The following is an 18,089-nucleotide window of genomic DNA, read 5'->3' as shown; positions in this document are numbered from 1 at the left end:
CATAACATTGAGGACAAACATTAAGCACCTACTGTGTGCAGAACACTGCCAGACACAGGAGATACAAAGTACTCCTTTGGGGCTATTTCTTTGTTTGGTGGCTAAGACTGTACACATCATTGTAATATAAAGTGTCATGTCATGAGTATATTAGAGAGGTGCAAAACAAAATTCTCTTTGGTTGGTCTGAGGATGGAGATTGGTCTCAACCATGGGGAACCAGGAAAGCCTTCCTGGAAGAAGTGGCATTGAGGTGAACTTTAAATAAAGAACTTAACAGGAACTTAACAGGTTAAAAAGATTAAAGGAGCTCATTGTAGACTTGGGACAAAGCTTGAGCAAAGGCACAAAAGCAGTAGAGGACAGGTAGAAAGGAGTAGGGGCTTATTGCAAAGAGGTAGGAGTAATTTGAGAAGGTTGAGAAAGGTGAGGTGGTTTGAGTTATGGATGACATTGAATACCAGGCAGAAGAGTTTGGATTTTGCTTCATAAGCCACGGGGAGGTGCTGAAGAGTGTGGGCTAGATTTGTTTTCCTAAAGTCATGTGGTGAAGCTGCTGGGGCTATACCATCTACTCCAGGTTAGCTTTTTACTTTCTGTTTCTTCCTTGCTATGTATAAGTTAGTCTTTCTTGCTAAATCCAGAAAGGTAGCTTTCAACTTGGGCAAGTGTTACATCTGCATTTCAAGTGTGAATAATTAGACTTAAGGAGGTGTCTACTGAAGTCTGACCTGACCACAAAGGAACTATTTTGGATTAAACAAAAGTTTTGTATCAGAGACACCAGAAGTAAAGAAACGTTTTCTACTTATTGGATGTCAGCTGCCTTTATGGTCCCTGGAAGCTTTTCCAGACTCTTATAAAAAGAAAGATATATGGAAACAGAGCAGAAAAATATGTCTGAGGATAGCTTACTTACCCCTTTGTTTCTTAAGTAGAAATCGAGCATTTTTAAGGCTAGCTCAAGGCTTGATGGTGCAGGTGAGGGAAGGGGGAAGATACAGTGGACACTCAGTTTGGCAAGGACATCTTTAACTTTAGTCCTTTGAGAATGAGCACTGCTTGAGAATACTTGCTACCCCCTTTTCTGCCTTTCCTTTTTCCTCCCCTCATCTTTGTCTTCTGGAGGTTTGTAAGGAGGGAGAGAATCAACCCACCATTCTTTTCTACCACTCTCCCCAAAGATTTGAACACTGAGACAGGTACTTAGAATATGGACTTCAATCTTCATTTAACTGTCATTTAAGGGTGAGAAGATTTAGGATTTAAAGCTGGAAGGAATTTTCGGTATCATTTTGTATAGCCTCCTCGTTCTGCAGATGAGCGTAGGGGATTTTGCCCAGTTCACGTAGAGAGACAGACATGGAACTAGTTTTCTGATTCCGAGTACACTGTTCTTGACCTTTTAATTGAATCCTTCACTTAAAAATCTTAAATTAGTGTTCTTAATGGTTTATGATACATGGTTTTATGGGTTTCCCAAGCCTATAATATACTTCTCTAATTATAGCTCTCTAATTGTTTGGCCTCTCAAATTTCTTAATCATTGGATATGGGCAAGTTAGCTGATTTTCTTCTGCTGTTTCTTACCACCTGCCCACAATACAAACTGTCCATTGATATAATTTACTCAATAACCTCTTTTACCTTCCTTGCAATTCATTTCCGAAAATATTAGAAATTATTCTTAAAATTTATAGTACTTAAGATAGAATGTATATATGTATATGTGTATATATATATATATACATACACACACAAATTTACAAATAAAGATTTAAAATTAAAACTGTTTACATTTTGGAAAAAATACACATCTTAACAAAACACAATGATACATCTATTCAAAGCCCCTTTCTGGTTCTATTTTTTACTTATGAAGTAGAACAGATACATTTTGGTAGACCCTGCAAACAGAATTTGTGATTAATTTTCTTCCATGTCCATCTCAAAAGTGTTTCCTCACCCTTCCTGCACAGGTTGAGGAAGGAGAAAATAGTTTCTCCATAAACCCCTCAGCTTCCAGTGACCAAATGAACAAGGCCCCAGTGGTGAAGGCCAAGGCAACGCACGTCATCATGAATTCTCTAATTACAAGTAAGCAAGTGCTCTTAACCTTTTGTAAGAGTTGAGCTGGGGGGATGGGGTGGTAGTTGGAAGTCAAAATACTTGAAATGAGGCTTCAGTGTTACTCCTCAAAATTTCACTCAGTGCTTGAACTTCCTAATTTGGTTGTTACAGAAAGGAAATTGTGTTCTATAGAAGCTTAGCTCTGACTTAGCATCTCCTAAACCTGGTTTCTGGCATCTTAGTTGATGTACTCGGATGTTTGCTTCTGCAGTCTAGCCAGCATGTCTATTTTAAGAAAATACTCATTTGAATTTAATTTTTCTTTAGGAGAAAAGTTTTTTATTTTAAATTGTGCCTTCTTTCTTGTCCATTAGACATAAATAGTTGAATTATGGGGCTGTGGGCTTCAGAGTTGAAAGGGATATCCTAATCCTTTCATTTGATACTGAAGGAAACTAAGGCACAGGGAGGGGGAGTAGTTTCCCTGACATCACACAAGGTAATAAGCAGTGAGCTTGGGCTTGAATCCAATTTCTCTGACTTCAAATTTAGTTCTCATGCTGGTGGTTGGGGGAGGTGGGTTTACACTAAAGCTAATTAATTACTCGGTACATACTGATGATTTATTTATCTATGGTTTGCAGTTGCAACCTAGTTGGAGGTCTTAGCTTTTTAAGAAATTCAAGCCTACATGGCTTGCTATTTATATTTTTATTAAGATAGTTACATTGGGTAGGTCTGGTTGTGTGGGAGAGTCAATAATTATTAGAATGGAACTTCATTCTTCTGTTTTTGATACTTGTTTATTTGCATAGACTTGGCTTAGAGCTTTGTCAGCTGCTTTTCTGTAGCAGGAGTGTAAGGTACAAGGGAATTCTTCGCACTCACTGATTTGCACAATGTCAATTTTGCTGGTCTCTTTCCAAGGTCAGAAACACTTGTTTAAACAGGTTTAGGAAACCAACATCAGAATGGTAACAGGACTCAGCATTGTTTGGAAAATTATCTAAAGAGCTGAAATCAAGTGATCAGAGGCCATGTTGGCTTTTAAAATCATGCACCTTGACACTGAGGCCTAAAGTCCTTGCAAATCAGTGATTACTTTCTTTTGTAAACTTCCAAAGGCTGTTCCTGTGTGGTGGAAGAACAGTAGCAGTCTAGCAAAGTGGGTATAGTATGTATCTAGTAGATAAGGTAATGTGGGCATTGGGAAGTGTTTGCCATGGCAACTGAATGGGTGTACAGTGCAGTGATTGGTAAGGTAGACCTTGCCAAATTATTACTGATAGACTTTCTGAAGCTTAGTGAAGCAGAGGATTTTGAGCTGGAAGGGGCCTTGGAGATCATCCAGTCTAACCCTGGCAGTTTATAACCTAGGAAATTGAAGACCACAGAAGTTAAATAACTTCCCAGAGCTTTTCAGGGAGTAAAATAGCAGAGCTTGGATTTGAATCCAGGTCTTGTGACTCCAGTATTCTTTCTACTATATATACCATGGTGCTATGATTACAATGACAGAAGTTTTGATAAATATTTTTCAAATTCTGTTCCACAGAACCTTGGTGTCCTCTGCAACATGAATAGGGAGTCAAATGAGCCATACTAGCAAGCCAATTAGAAGGGCTTGCCTCTCCTTGCCGCTTAGCTGGCAGGACCCTCTGACTTGAAGTGTTTTGTACTAGGCTTTTAGTCTCCCTCCTATTACCCTCTGCTCTAACTTTTGTATCCAGTCCCACAGGTTCTTTTGTTTTTAGACAAACAGAACTGCTCATCCCTCCCTGCCCTTGCATCCAACCATGAAAAAAATGCAATTCTCTTATACATATGCATGTACACACACAGCTTAACTCCCTGAAACTCGAGGTGGTGGTTGTTGGAGGGGTAACATGCCAAGGCTGTCCATGAAGTTTTCTCAGCAAAGATAGTGGAATGGTTTGCCATTTCATTCTCCAGTGGATTAAGGCAAACAGAGGTTAAGTGATTTGCTCAGGGACACAGCGTTAGGAAGTGAGCCTACATTTGAACTCAGGTCTTCCTGACTGCAGGTCCAGCGCTCTGTCTATCCCCTGAGCCCCACCTCGCTGCCTCTTAAAATGTGAGGTACTAAATAGCAAAATACTATAACCCTCTTCCTTATGATTTCTTTTTATAAACACTTGTCCTTAGTGGGAGCCAGAGTTAAAATATAGACAAGTGTACCAGCTTCTTGGGTAATCCGTGGATTTGACTGTGGACCTGTGCTTGCCTCCCATTGCTACATTTCAATCTCAAAAGTGCTTCATGTCTAAATTACTTTGGAAAGCAGTGATCTAGTTCGGTCCCTTCATTCAGTGGAATAGAAAACTGAGACCCAGAGAAATAAAGTGACTTGGGGGCAGCTAGGTGGCACAGTGGATAAAGCACTGGCCCTGGATTCAGGAGGACCTGAGTTCAAATATGGCCTTAGATACTTGACACTTACTAGCTATGTAACTCTGGGCGAGTCGCTTAACCCTCATTGCTCCACAAAAAAAAAAAAAAAAAGAAAGAAAGAAAGAAAGAAAGAAAGAAAAAGAAATAAAGTGACTTGCTAGAGATCACAGAACATATTAGATTGGGGCTCCAGAAACTGGAAGAAGTTTTAATTTTTAGAAAGATAGTCCAGTATCAATCATCACATTACCATGAACATAGATTTCCTAGGTTTGAAATATCAGTTTCAGTGTTTCTTTGTTTAAACGGGAAAAAAAGTTCTTCCTGCTTATTAAGTTTGGGGTATGACTGATCAGGAGGTTTATGTGAAAATAAAAAGTCAGATTTAGTAAGTTTTATTTGCAAAATAGGAAGACTAGTTAGTGATTTAGTAACCTTAATTATGTGTTCTTCCAAGTCTGGGAATATTGACTATATTTATGGCTAATGTCATGGAATATTTGATCTAATAGAGAATAAAAATGTTGAACCTGGTTGAAAACTTGGAGTCATTTATCTAAAGGATGGTTAGTTTCTCTTAGACAGTGCCTTTAGGAGAATGTGTTTCAGGATATTTCAGGAAGATCTGGATTTTAGTCAGTTTTATTATTGAATATGGCAACTAAGTTATGCATATCATACTTTGGAATGCGACAGATACATAGTACCTGAGGTATTGGAATGCTTGACCTTGGTGAGAACTGTTTGTATATTAGATTGTTTTTGCTGCACTTCTAAAATTGTTCTTGTTAATCAAATATTCTTGTTTTCATATATACTTAACACTATTGTGTGTACCTGGCTTTTTGCGGGAGGGTTTTATTTTTGGAACATACCTCCATTGAGGTAGGAATTACTGGTGTGGAAACTTCCTCCATTGATTCAGGTCACTAACTCTTCCATACCTCAGAGCCTTAAAGAATTGCTTGCTCAGAGGCTCAGTGACTTGCTCATGGTGACATGGCCAGTGTCTGTCATAGGTGAGAGGTAAACCCTGGTTATTTGACTTGAAGGCCAGTGAAAAACATGTAGTAGGTGATAGAATTATTTATATGATAGAATCATGGTTTGAACTGAAAAGAACCTTAAAAGATAATCTAGTTCACCCCCTTTATATTATAGATAAGGAAACAAAGACCCTGAAGGGCAAAGGGACTTTTTCAAGGTTGCACAAATAATAGAGTTAGTCACTCAGTTAATAAGCATTTATTCATTACCTACTGTGTGCCAGGCACTGTGCCAAGCTCTGGAGAAACAAAGAAAGGTAAAACATAGTCCTTACTCTCAAGGAACTCACAGTCTAGTGAGACAAACAACATATAAACAACTATGTACAAACAAACTATAGGATAAATTAGAAATAATCAATAGAGGGAAGGCACTAGATTTGAAAGAAGCTAGGGAAACCAAGAAGTGAGATGAGGAGAGGGCATTCCGGGCACTAGGGATGGCTAGTGAAAATTCCTGGTGTCAGGAGATGAAGTATCTTGTTTGAGGAACAGCAGAGAGACTATTGTCACTGACTGCAGAGTACTTGGGGTTGAGTAGGGTGTAAGAAGACTGATAGAAAGGAGCCAGGTTATGAGGGACTTTGAATGCCAAAGATAGGATTTTTATATATGATGGTGGAAGAAATAGGGAGTCATTGGATTATATTGATTGGGGTGGGGGTGACATGGTCAAGCCTAGGTTTTAGGAAGATCACTTTGGCAGATGAATGGAAGATGAACTGAAGTGGGAAGAAGCTTGGGGTAGCTGGACAAACCAGCAATTGGACCATGCACTAGAATGAGGGCATTACTGGACAAAAGGGGGTGTATTCAAGAGATGTTGTGAAAGTTAAATAGGCAGCATGGGGGGTGAGAGAATGAAGAATCCATTGTAAATGAAGAGAAAGGAAAAAAATGACTTTCATTAATAAGTAAGTACAACATATCTAGACAATGCCATGACTGCTCTCTGTGTCTCTTTGCAGTTTACCTTTTTTGTCAATAAATAGGTAATATGTTTCATTATAGATCCTCTGGAGACGTGGTTGATATTGTATTGATCAGATTCTTTTTTTAAAAAAAATTATTGATATCTTTTGTTTTTATGTCATCTAAGTTTATTACAGTATTTTCCTCCTCCCAGAGAGCTATCTCATATATCAAATATAACAAAAGGGGAAGAGGAAAAAACTCTAGCAAAATTGTTAGAGTTTTTAAGCCTTTCAATGTTGCCATCCTTATCAGTTGGCAAAGATGACAAAAACGGACAATAAGAAATGTTGGGGGTGCCGTGGGAAAACAGGCAAGTGAATATACTGTTGGTGGAACAGTGAATTGTTATAGCCAATCTGGAAAATATTTTGGAACTATGCTCCCTAAGTTACTAAGATGTGTAGCCCCTTTGACTCAGTGGTTCCACTACCAGGACTCCACCGCTAAAGAGATCAACGAAAAAGTGTATCCTCCACATACAAAAATATTTATAGCTGTTTCTGTGATGGCAAAAGCTGTGCCCACCACTGGGGAATGGCTAAACAAATTATGTTATATAAATGAAATGGAATACTATTGTTATAAGAAATGAAGAAGGGAATGGGTTCAGAGAAATTTGGAAATATTTGTATGAACTAACGCCAAGAGAAGAAAGCAAAACATGGAGAAAGGGGAAGGGAATAAGCATTTATATTGTGCCACTCTGTGCCAGGAACTGTGCTAAGCACTTTGCATTTATTATCTATTTGATCTTTATAACAGTCCTGGGAGGTTAATGCTATTACTATCCTATTTTAAAGTTGAAGAAACTGAGGCAAACAGAGGTTAAGTGACTTGCCTGGGATCATACAGCTAGTAAGTGTCTGAGGCTGGATTTGAAGTTAGGTCTTCCTGACTTTAGGCCCAGCACTGTACCACTTAGCTGCCTCTAAGAATTGTTCAAGGGAGAACAATATAACAACAATTTGGAAGAAATGAACAACTTTGAAAGACTTTATAACTTAGACAACTTATGTCTTAATTTGTTCTTTTTCTAGCTTTTTTAAATGCGTGCCCAATTCATCGATCTCCTCTTTCTCTTTTTTATTCATGTAAGCATTCATTGCTTTGGCTGCATCCCATAGGTTTTGGTATGTTGTCATTCTCTTGGATGAAATTACTGATTGTTTCTATGATTTGTTGTTTGACCCACTCATTCTTTAGAATGAGATTATTTAGTTTCCAATTAATTTTCAGTCTACCTTTCCATGGCTCTTTATTATATGTAATTTTTATCGCATTATGATCTGAGAAGGAGACATTTATTTTTTCTGCTTTTCTATATTTGACTAGGAAGTTTTTGTGCTCTAATACATGGTCAGTTTTTGAATATGTCCCATGTACTGCTGAGAAAAAGGTATATTCTTTTCTATCTCCATTCAATTTTCTCCAGACATCTATCAAATCTAACTTTTCTAACATTCTATTTCCCTCTTTAACTTCTTTCTTATTTATTTTGTGGCTAGATTTATCTAATTCTGAGAGGGGAAGATTCAGATCCCCCACTAGTATAGTTTTGCTGTCTATTTCCTCTTGTAACTCACTTAACTACTCCTCTAAGAATTTGGATGCTATACCACTTAGTGCATACATGTTTAGTATTGATATTACTTCATTATCTATCTTACCTTTTAGCAAGATGTAGTTTCCTTCCATATCTTTTTTTTTTTTTTTGTGAGGCAGTTGGGGTTAAGTGACTTGCCTAGGGCCATACAGCTAGTAAGTGTAAAGTGTCTGAGACCGGATTTGAACTCAGGTCTTCCTGAATCCAGGGCCAGTGCTTTATCCACTATGCTACCTAGCTGCACCCCGCCCCCCATATCTCTCTTAATTAGATCTATTTTTGCTTTTGTTTTGTCTGAGATAAGGATTGGTACCCCTGCTTTTTTGACTTCAGCTGAAGCATCATATATTCTGTTCTAACCTTTTACCTTTACTCTTTGTGTATCTCTCTGTTTCGAATGTGTTTCTCATAAACAGCATATTGTAGGATTCTGGTTTTTAATCCACTCTGCTATTCACTTCTGTTTTATGGCAGTGTTCATCCCATTCCCATTCACAGTTATTATTACTAACTGTCTATTTCCCTCCATTTTATTTACCCCATTTGTATTTTTTCCCCCTTCTTTCACCCTTTTCCTCCTCATGAACTTTTTGCTTCTTACCCTTGCCTTCCCCAATCTGTCCTCCCTTTTATCAGTCCTACTCCCTTTTCTTTACTCTTTTCTCCCCTACTTCTGCCCTCCCTTCTTATCAGTGTCCCCCCTTTTTCCCTTACCCTTTTTTTTTTTGGTAGGGCAATGGGGGTTGAGTGACTTGCCCAGGGTCATACAGCTAGTAAGTGTCAAATATCTGAGGCCAGATTTGAACTCAGGTCCCTCCTGAATCCAAGGCCGGTGCTTTATCCACTGCGCCACCTAGCTGCCCCCTTCCCTTACCCTTTTACTTCCCTTAAGAATAAGCTAAATTTTTTTATCCATGTGAACGTATATGTTATTCCCTCTTTGAACCACATCTGATGAGAGTAAGGTTGAAACAATGCTCAGCCCTCACTTCTTTCCCTCTATTGTAATAGAGGGAAATTTTTTTGCACCTCTTCATATGATGTAATTAACCCCATTCCATCTCCCCTTTCCTCTTCTCCTCTTAAACTCCTTTTTATTTTCTTTGTATCATCACATCAATGACAATTTATATTTATACCCTCTCTGTATATTTCTTCTGTCTTCCCAAGTAGATATACAGTTCTCAAGGGTTATAAGTATTATCTTCCCATATAGGGATGTAAACAGTTTAACATTATTGAATAGCTTTTTTCCCCCCTGTTTACTTTTTAAAATTTCTCTTGAGTCTTGTATGTTAAGATCGAATTTTCTATTCAGTTCTGGTCTTTTCATCAGGAAACCTTGAAAGTCCCCTATTTCATTGAATGTCCATCTTTTCCCCTGAAAAAGAATGCACATTTTTGCTGGGTAATAGATTCTTGGTTGCAATCCAAGCTCCTTTGCCTTCCAGAATATCATATTCCAAGCCTTGTGATCCTTTAATGTTGAAGCTGCCAGGTCCTGTGCAATCCTGACTGTGGCTCCATGATATTTAAATTGCTTCTTTCTGACTGCTTGTAATTTTGGAATTTGACTACAATATTCCTTGGAGTTTTACTTTTGGGGTTTCTTTTAGGAGGTGATCGGTGCATTCTTTCAATGATGATTTTATCCTCTGATTCTATAATATCAGAGCAGTTTTCCTTGATAATTTCCTGGAATATGGTGTCTAGATGCTTTTTCTGATCATGGCTTTCAGGCAGTCCAGTAATTTTCAAATTGTCTCTCCTGGATCTATTTTCCAGGTCAATTGTCTTTCCAATGAGGTATTTCACATTTTCTTCTATTTTTTCATTCGTTTGATTCTGTTTGACTGATTCCTGGTGTCTCATGGGGTCATTGGCTTCCATCTGTCTTATTTGAATTTTTAAGGCATTGTTTTCTTTAGTAAACTTCAGCACCCCCTTTTCCATTTGGCCAAATGAATTTTTTAAGGAATTGTTTTCTTCAGTCAATCTCTTTGTTTCCTTTTCCAAGCTGCTTATTCTTTTCATAATTTTCTTGTGTTGCTTTCATTTTTCTCCCCATTTTTTCTTCTACCTTTCTCAATTGATTTTTAAAATCCTTTTTGAGCTCTTCCAGGAAGGCTTTTTGTTCTTGAGACCAATTCATCTTCCCTCTTGAGGCTTCACATGTAGGAAATTTGAGAATATTGTCCTCATCTGAGTTTGTGTTTAGCTCTTCCCTGTGGACACAGAAGCTCTCAATGGTAAGAGCCCTTTTTTGTTTCTTATTATTCATACTGCAGCTTATTTTTTTAAAGCTGAGGTCTGCTCCTGGGGCACAAGGGTCACTGTTTCAAGCTTCTTGTGCTGGGGGCTAGGGGCTGTGTCACTGGCTTTCTACTTTGAGGCGTCTATGGTTTGTAGATTTCTCACCACCCTGGGCTTGCTCCCTGTACTTGCTCCAGGCACTGGGATGGCCAGACCCAGTCAAGCGTGTCCTGTGGGTGGCCCTTCAGCTGGCAGCCTGCCCTCTCAGCTGGTGCTGGTAGATATCACAACTGGCCCACTGTGCCACCAGCTTTATGAGCCAGGATCAAGGGGCCTCAGTTGCTCTGCTTTGGCCAAGAGCTTCCTGCTAACTTGCCCAGACCCCCTCTGTGCTGCTCTGTGTTGTCAGCTGTGCTGTGCTGCACTGCACTCCCCTTTTACCTGAGTGAGACTAATCTTTCCTGAAGTCTTCTAAATTATCTCAAGTTGCAAGGTTGTGTCTCTCTGTCTTTTTGTAGGTTCTGTAGTTTCAGAATCTGTTTAGAGGCTTGATTTAATGTTGTTTTTGAGGGAAATTTGGGAGAGCTCAGGCAACTTCCTGGCTTCTCTCCACCATATTGGCTTCACCCCCAACTTATGTCTTAAGAATGATCAATCATAATACAACATCTATTCCTATTAAAAACACTATGGGGGGCAGCTAGGTGGCATAGTGGATAGAGCACCAGCCCTGGAGTCAGGAGGACCTGAGTTCAAATCTGGCCTCAGAATGTGATGAAATAATGGGATTTAGCAGATACTCAAAGACCCACCTGTAGATTAATCAAGACTGATTAAATCAAGTGAGAGTGATTGACTGCTGATTAAGCCTACTTCAGGTTAATTGGATTGTATCAAGTTAATTGGATTGTGATCACACCTGGCTATCCCTTAAGAAGGTATAATTCTCAGAAACTAGACTATGAACTCAACTTGAGAACACCTTCAAAGACAATGGATTTGGATGACGCCAACCAATCACCTTGAAGCAGGGTGTAAGGACCTCCTCTGTTCCAGATGTATAAAAAAGCTTCCACAAACAGCTTGGAGAGGATTGCTGATTAAAACAGCTTGAAAAAGGGTGTTCCTGATTAAAGCAGGCTCGTGGAGGAGGACTTCAGGAAGAACCCAACCAGGCTGGAACTCTAGGCTAGGTAGGACTTCTTTTTCATAACCTTCTGAACTCTTTGTAAATATCTGTATGCTCTAATAAATGTTTAATGCCCAAAGACTGGTACTGAAACCTTTTAAATTTTGGTGACCACAATTAAGATTTTAAACATCACAAGACATGACACGTACTAGCTGTGTGACCCTGGGCAGGTCACTTAACCCCAATTGCCTCACCCCCAAAAAACCCAAACAAAACCAAACCCACTAGGGAAGGGCAGCTAGGTGGCACAGTGGATAGAGCACTGGCCCTGGATTCAGGAGGACCTGAGTTCAAATCTGGCCTCAAACACTTGGTGATTACTAGCTGTGTGACCCTGGGCAAGTCACTTAACCCCAATTGCCTTACCAAAAAAAACCACAAAAAAACAACAACACTAGGGAACATAAGAATAAATGGAGCTTACCTTAAAATGATAAATAATATTTATCTAAAACCATCAGCATGCATTATTTGTAATGGAGATAAGCTAGTAGTTTTCCATATAAAATGAGGGGTGAACAAGGATGCTCATTTTCACCTCTTATTTAATATGGTATTGGAAATGCTAGGTATAGCAATAAGAAATTGAAGGAATTAGAATAGGGAATGAGAAAACAAAACCATCACTCTTTGCAAATGATAGTATTATACTTAGAGAATCCTAGAGAATCAACTAAAAAACTAGTGGTAAGAATCAACAACTTTAGCAAAGTTGCAGGATGCAAAATAAATCCACATGAATCATCAGCAATTCAATGTATTGCCAATAAAGTCCAACAGTAAGAGATAGAAAGAGAAATTCCAGTTAAAATAACTGTAGACAGTATAAAGTACATGGGAGTCTACCTGCCAAGATAAACCTAGGAACTATATGAAAACAATTATGAAACTCTTTTCACACAAATAAAATCAGATCTTAATAATTGGAAAAATAGTAATTGTTCATGGGTAGGCCAAGTCAATATAATAAAAATGACAAGTCTACCTAACTCTATTTATTCAGTGCCATACCAGACTACCAAGAAAAGTTTTATAGAGCTAGAAAAAATAATAACAAAATTCATCTGGAAGAACACAAGGTCAAGGATAGTAAGGAAATCAATGAAAAAAAATGTGAAGGAAGGTAATCTAGCTGTGCCAGATGTCAAACTGGTGGATCAGTGGAATAGATTAGTTATATAATACATAATAATAAATGACTGTAGTAATCTACCATATGATAAACCCAAAGATCCAGCTTTTTGGAATGAAAACTTATTATTTGACAAAAACTACTAGGAAAACTGGAAAACAGTATTTTTACCCAGCAGGGGTGAAAAACCCAAGTTCTTCCTCAGAGACTCCTGTAATCTCCTCCCTGCCAAGGATTCAGCCCTCTCACCAGACTGTGAGCTTAGTTCCAGATGACACTGGTGCTGCAGCTGATTCAGAGGCTCTGGGGGTCTCTTTCTCTGGCGAGGTTTTCTTGGGATTGGATCTGTGTCAGGGTGACTGTGGGGTTGGGCTCCACTTCCGTCTCATCACAGCACCTCCCTCCTTCCGACCTTCCAAGCTGTCCTTGGTTGGAAGATGATTTCAGCACATTCTTCTATGGTTTATGCTGCTCCAGGAATTGTCCTATGGTATTATTTCCCCCCAAATAAACAGTAAAATGGGTACATGATTTACCCAGTAAAGAGTGATACCATAAGCAAATTAGGAGAGCATGGAATAGTTTATCTGTCAGATCTATGGGGAAGAATTTATGACCAAACAAGATATAGAGAGCATTAGGAAATGTAAAATAATTTCAATTATAAAACTGGAAAAATTTTCTATAAAAATTAAAACAAAAATTATATAAAATTAAAACCAATGCAACCAAAATTAAAAAGAAAAATAGAACATTGGGAAAAAATTTTGCAAAAAGAATCTCCGATAAAGGCCACATTTCTCAAACATGTAGAGAACTGAGACAAATTCACAAAAATACAAGTCATTCCCCAGTTGATAAATGGTCAAAGGATATGAGCAGGCAGTTTCCAGACAAAGAAATCAAAGCTATTTATACTCATATGAAAAAAAATGCTCTAAATCACTGATGAATAGAGAATGCAAATTAAAACAGTTCTGAGGTGCCACCTCATACATATCAGATTGTCTAATAGTACACAAAAGAAAAATGATGGGATGTGGGAAAAACTGGGACACTAGTGCACTGTTGGTAGAATTGTGAATTGATATGACAATTTTGGAGAGCAATTTGAAACTATGTCCAAAGGGCAGTCGAATCGTGTGTGCACTTTGATCCATCAATACCACTGCTTGGTCGGTATCCCAAAGAGATTAAAAATGGGGGGGCGGGGAATATTATTGTTCTATAAGAAATGATAGGATAAGGCCTGGAAGGATTTACATGAACTGATGTAAAGTGAAATGAACAGAACCAGGAGAACATTGTACATAGTAACTGCAAAATTGTGTGATCAACAGCGAATGACTTAGTTTTCTCAGCAGTACAATGATCCAGGACAATCCCAAAGGACTCATGATGAAACATGCTATCTGCCTCTAGAGAAAGAACTCTGATGTTGTCTGAATACAGACTGAAGCATGCTATCTTTCTTCCTCCCTCCCTCCCTCCCTCTCTCCTTCCCTTTCTTTCTCCCTCCATCCCCCTGCTCTCACTCTCTTTCTTCCTCTCTTGTTGTACAAAATAAATATTATGTTTTACATGGCTGCATATCTCTAACCTATATATTGCTTACTGTCTCAGAGCGGGGAGAGGGGAAGGAGGGAGGGATAGAATTCAGAACTTTAAAAAAATGTTAAAAATTGTTTTAACATGTAACTGGGAAAAAAATCTTATAAAAAAAGAATAATCAACCATAATTCCAGAAGACCAATGAAGCATGGTTCCCCACCTCCTAACCGAGAGGTATTGGACTTAATATGTAGAATGAGATACAATTTTTGGATATGGCCAGTGGGGGGCCATATGGGGGATTTGTTTGCTTGTCTCCACACATTATAAGGGTTTTATTTTTCTCTTTTTTTTCTAATAGATGAGGGATGGGAGAGGGAGAGAAAATAAATGCTTAATTGAAAAATAAATTATGAACATATAAATTGTTCTTCTTATTTTGCTCTCTTCATTCTGTAGTTCATACTAAAGATTCTCTGAAATAATCTCCTTCATAATTTCCTGCAGCAATAATTTCCCAAAAATTTGTACACCCCATTTTGTTCAACTATTCCTCAGTTGTATAAGAGGCAATCTAAGACTGTCTCCTAAAATTCTAGTTTTTGTTTTTCTTTTTCATGTGTTGCTATTCTGCTCCCAGGTAGCAACCTCCTTCTTAACTGTTCCCTGCTGACCTGTCCCTCCCCTATTCTTTCTTGTTTACTGGTTGTGTTTGCTGTATTTCTACACCCAACTCTTTTCATGTATGTGAGTTCAGCCTTCTTTTCTTTCAGATAAGAGTAAGGTTCATTTGATGCTTATTTTCCCTGCCGCCTCTCCATGTTTGTATACCCATTTCATGCATCTGAATTTTGAGAAATAACAAATTTTATCCTCTTCTTCCTTTCTACACTTAGATATTCTTTTTACCTTACCTTTCCTTTCCCCTCTTCATACCTTAAGAATTATCTCAGTATAGCTACAGTACCTCATTTAAAAAATTTTCTTATTCACTTATTAAGGTTCTGAAGGGACATTTGTTTCTTTGTCTCAGAATTGTAGTGTTACATCATCATGTAGTTTCTAATTGTCCAAGTAACTTTTCTTTCTGTGTTTCTTTGGATTCTTACGTTTGTATTTCAAAGTTCCTACTAGATCTTGTATGAACCTGAATATAACCTCTTGATACTTGATCTGTTTCTTTCAGGATGCTTGTAGTCTTTTTCTATTTTGTCAGTGATGTTCCTGGGACTTCTTTTGTATAGACAGGCACTAAGCATTCATTAAGTTCTCACAGTGTGCCAGGCACTGTCCTAAGCACTGGGCATAGAAATACAAGCAAAAAAGACAGTCCCTGACCTCAGGGAGCTTACATTTTAACAGAAGACAGCACACAAAAGGGAACTGGAAAAGGGAGTGGGACAGATACTTGTGGGAGAATGATGTTGAAGTCTGGAAAGTCAGAACCAGAGCATCAGAGCCTGGAGGGAAATAGAGGCTCTGAGACCTCAGGGTTTAGGAGCTCTGAAGGAAGTGTGGTAAAATAATGGAATTTGGCAGGTGTCCAAGACCTGATTGATTTAGTAGTGTTTGAATTGGGTGTGAATGAGAAACTACTAAGTACCCACTTAAGATGATTAGACTTTTTTTTTTAGTGAGGCAATTGGGGTTAAGTGACTTGCCCAGGGTCACACAGCTAGTGAGTGTTAAGTGTCTGAGGCTGGATTTGAACTCAGGTACTCCTGACTCCAGGGCTGGTGCTCTATCCACTGCGCCACCTAGCTGCCCCACAGATGATTAGATTTTTAGGCACACCTGGCCAGACCTGTTAAACCTAGTTTAAACTTGGTCAACTCTGAGAAGGAGTGTCCTCAGAGGCTGTGGACTGTGTCATCAACAGGGGACCAGTCTCAGCCACACAACTTGAAGGACCTCCCCTTTGGGGGAGGGAGAAAAAAGTAGAAAAAGGGACCCTCAACAGGAAGTTGGGGTCTTTTCCTGCCAGTGAGCTTCCAGGAGCAGATTGCAAAGAGGATGCATAGTTGTTTGCTATTGAAACTATGGACCCCAGGTGGTGAGTTAATAAAAAATGAATCCAACTCTTTGAATTAGCTGAGCTGGAAGCAAGTTTGGGGATTGTGTTAACCTTTGCTAGAGCCAGGGAGATTATCCATTTTCCTCTTTCCCTATTCCCTTGTGATTGGCTTAATTAATTTCACCTTTGCTATGTATTTTATTCCTATGAATAAAACCTGATTTGTTTGTGGAAAAGAGGCTGTCGATCCCCTTTCTTATTGGCCTGGGAGAAATAACTAAAAAAGGCAGTTCGGAGGGGAGGAAACTTTGGACCTAGAGGTCCCTCATTTTCTGAACCCCAATATTACAGCGAGCCACCCAGTTAACTCTCCCCATATTAAATTTGGCCCCTACAGAAGTTTCAGGATGAGGCATCTGAGCCATGGTGCCAAAGTGGATTCCTTATTTTATTTTATTTTTTTTGGTTGGGGCAATAGGGTTAAGTGTTTTGCCCAGGGTCATATAGCTATTAAGTGTCAAGTGTCTGAGGCTGGATTTGAACTCAGATCCTCCTGAATCCAGGGCCAGTGCTTTATCCACTGCACCCCCCAGCTACCCCAATTCCTTATATTTTCACTTTGACTTCTGGTTCTAATGGGTCTGGGTAGTCTTCATTTATGATTTCTTTAGCTATAGTATCTGCTTTTCCCCCCTCTCTAAATCATGGCTTTCAAGAACTCCAGTGATTGATTCCTTAAAAATCTCCTTGACCTGTTTTCCAGGCTAGTTTTTTTTTTTTTTGGCAGGGCAGTGAGGGTTAAGTGACTTGCCCAGGGTCACACAGCTAGTAAGTGTCAAGTGTCTGAGGTCGGATTTGAACTCAGGTACTCCTGAATCCAGGATCAGTGTTTTATCCACTGCGCCACCTAGCTGCCCCCAGGCTGTTTTTTTAATAATATTTTATATTTTATTGTATTTTCTCAATCTTTGATTTTGTTTTAATTTTTTTTGATATCCCATGGAGTCATTGATGTCTCTTTGGTCTATTTTAGGTTTCAGGGGGTCCATTTCTTGGGCACTTTTTCTTCTAAGCAATTTATTCCAGTCCCCCCCCCCCCAAGAGCTTTTTAATTCATTTTTATCTCTTGCTTTGTTTCTCCTACGTATTTATGTAGTCCTTTTTCCTTTGATTCATTCATCTCTGCTTGAAGTTGTTACAGAGTCACTCTCCTTTTTGGAGAGATTTGCAATAATTTTTGATACTGGTTGGTATTTTATTTTCTCATCCTTTCAACTTTAGTTCCTGAACTGGGGCTTTGTGCTAGTTCCAGGCTCCACTTCCAGCTGTTCTTCTTTTTTTTTTTTTTTTTTCCAGGCAATGGGGGTTAAGTGACTTGCCCAGGGTCACACAGCTAGTAAGTGTCAAGTGTCTGAGGCCGGATTTGAACCCAGGTACTCCTGACTCCTGGGCTGGTGCTCTATCCACTAGGCCACCTAGCCGCCCCTCCAGCTGTTCTTCTTAATGGAATTGTTGGTCCTCCTTTGTCTTGCTTTGAGACCCACTGGAGTCTTATACTAATTTTCTCCTCCTATGGGGTAGGCCTTACTGCATCTTTTAGTCTCAGAGTGTTGGAACTTAAGGTCTTTCATTGGTGTCTCAGGACAGAGTGAGTGTTGGCAACTTCAGAGTCTCTGCCTCTGTAGGTGCTTATGTGGTCTTCACCTTGAGTGGAACTGTCTCAGAGTTCTCAGGAGAGACTTCTGTTCTTGCTGCCCAGGACATAGCCTTGGCTGTCTTTAGTTGTTCTGGAAGGCTGGTTTTCTTCTTTTTTTTAAGGGAAATTAATTATATTTATGATG

The 18,089-nt window shown here is 39.0% G+C and overlaps 1 protein-coding gene across 3 annotated transcripts in view; it reads left to right on the top strand.

Moving 5' to 3' along the window:
* The window catches only part of KIAA1191 (KIAA1191 ortholog), a 46,016-nt gene that overhangs the window by 6,515 nt on the left and 21,412 nt on the right, over window positions 1-18,089 (top strand). For all 3 annotated transcript variants that reach the window (XM_043988117.1, XM_043988116.1, XM_043988115.1), the window contains one exon: window positions 1,980-2,097. In XM_043988117.1, coding sequence (XP_043844052.1) covers window positions 1,980-2,097 — 118 coding nt within the window. The remainder of the gene's footprint in view (window positions 1-1,979; window positions 2,098-18,089) is intronic.

Source organism: Dromiciops gliroides, chromosome 2, assembly GCF_019393635.1.
Source record: "Dromiciops gliroides isolate mDroGli1 chromosome 2, mDroGli1.pri, whole genome shotgun sequence".
In the NCBI taxonomy this organism is placed as follows: Eukaryota; Metazoa; Chordata; class Mammalia; order Microbiotheria; family Microbiotheriidae; genus Dromiciops; species Dromiciops gliroides.
Note: the sequence above shows the minus strand (reverse complement) of the source record. Positions and strands in the feature narration are given on the sequence as shown.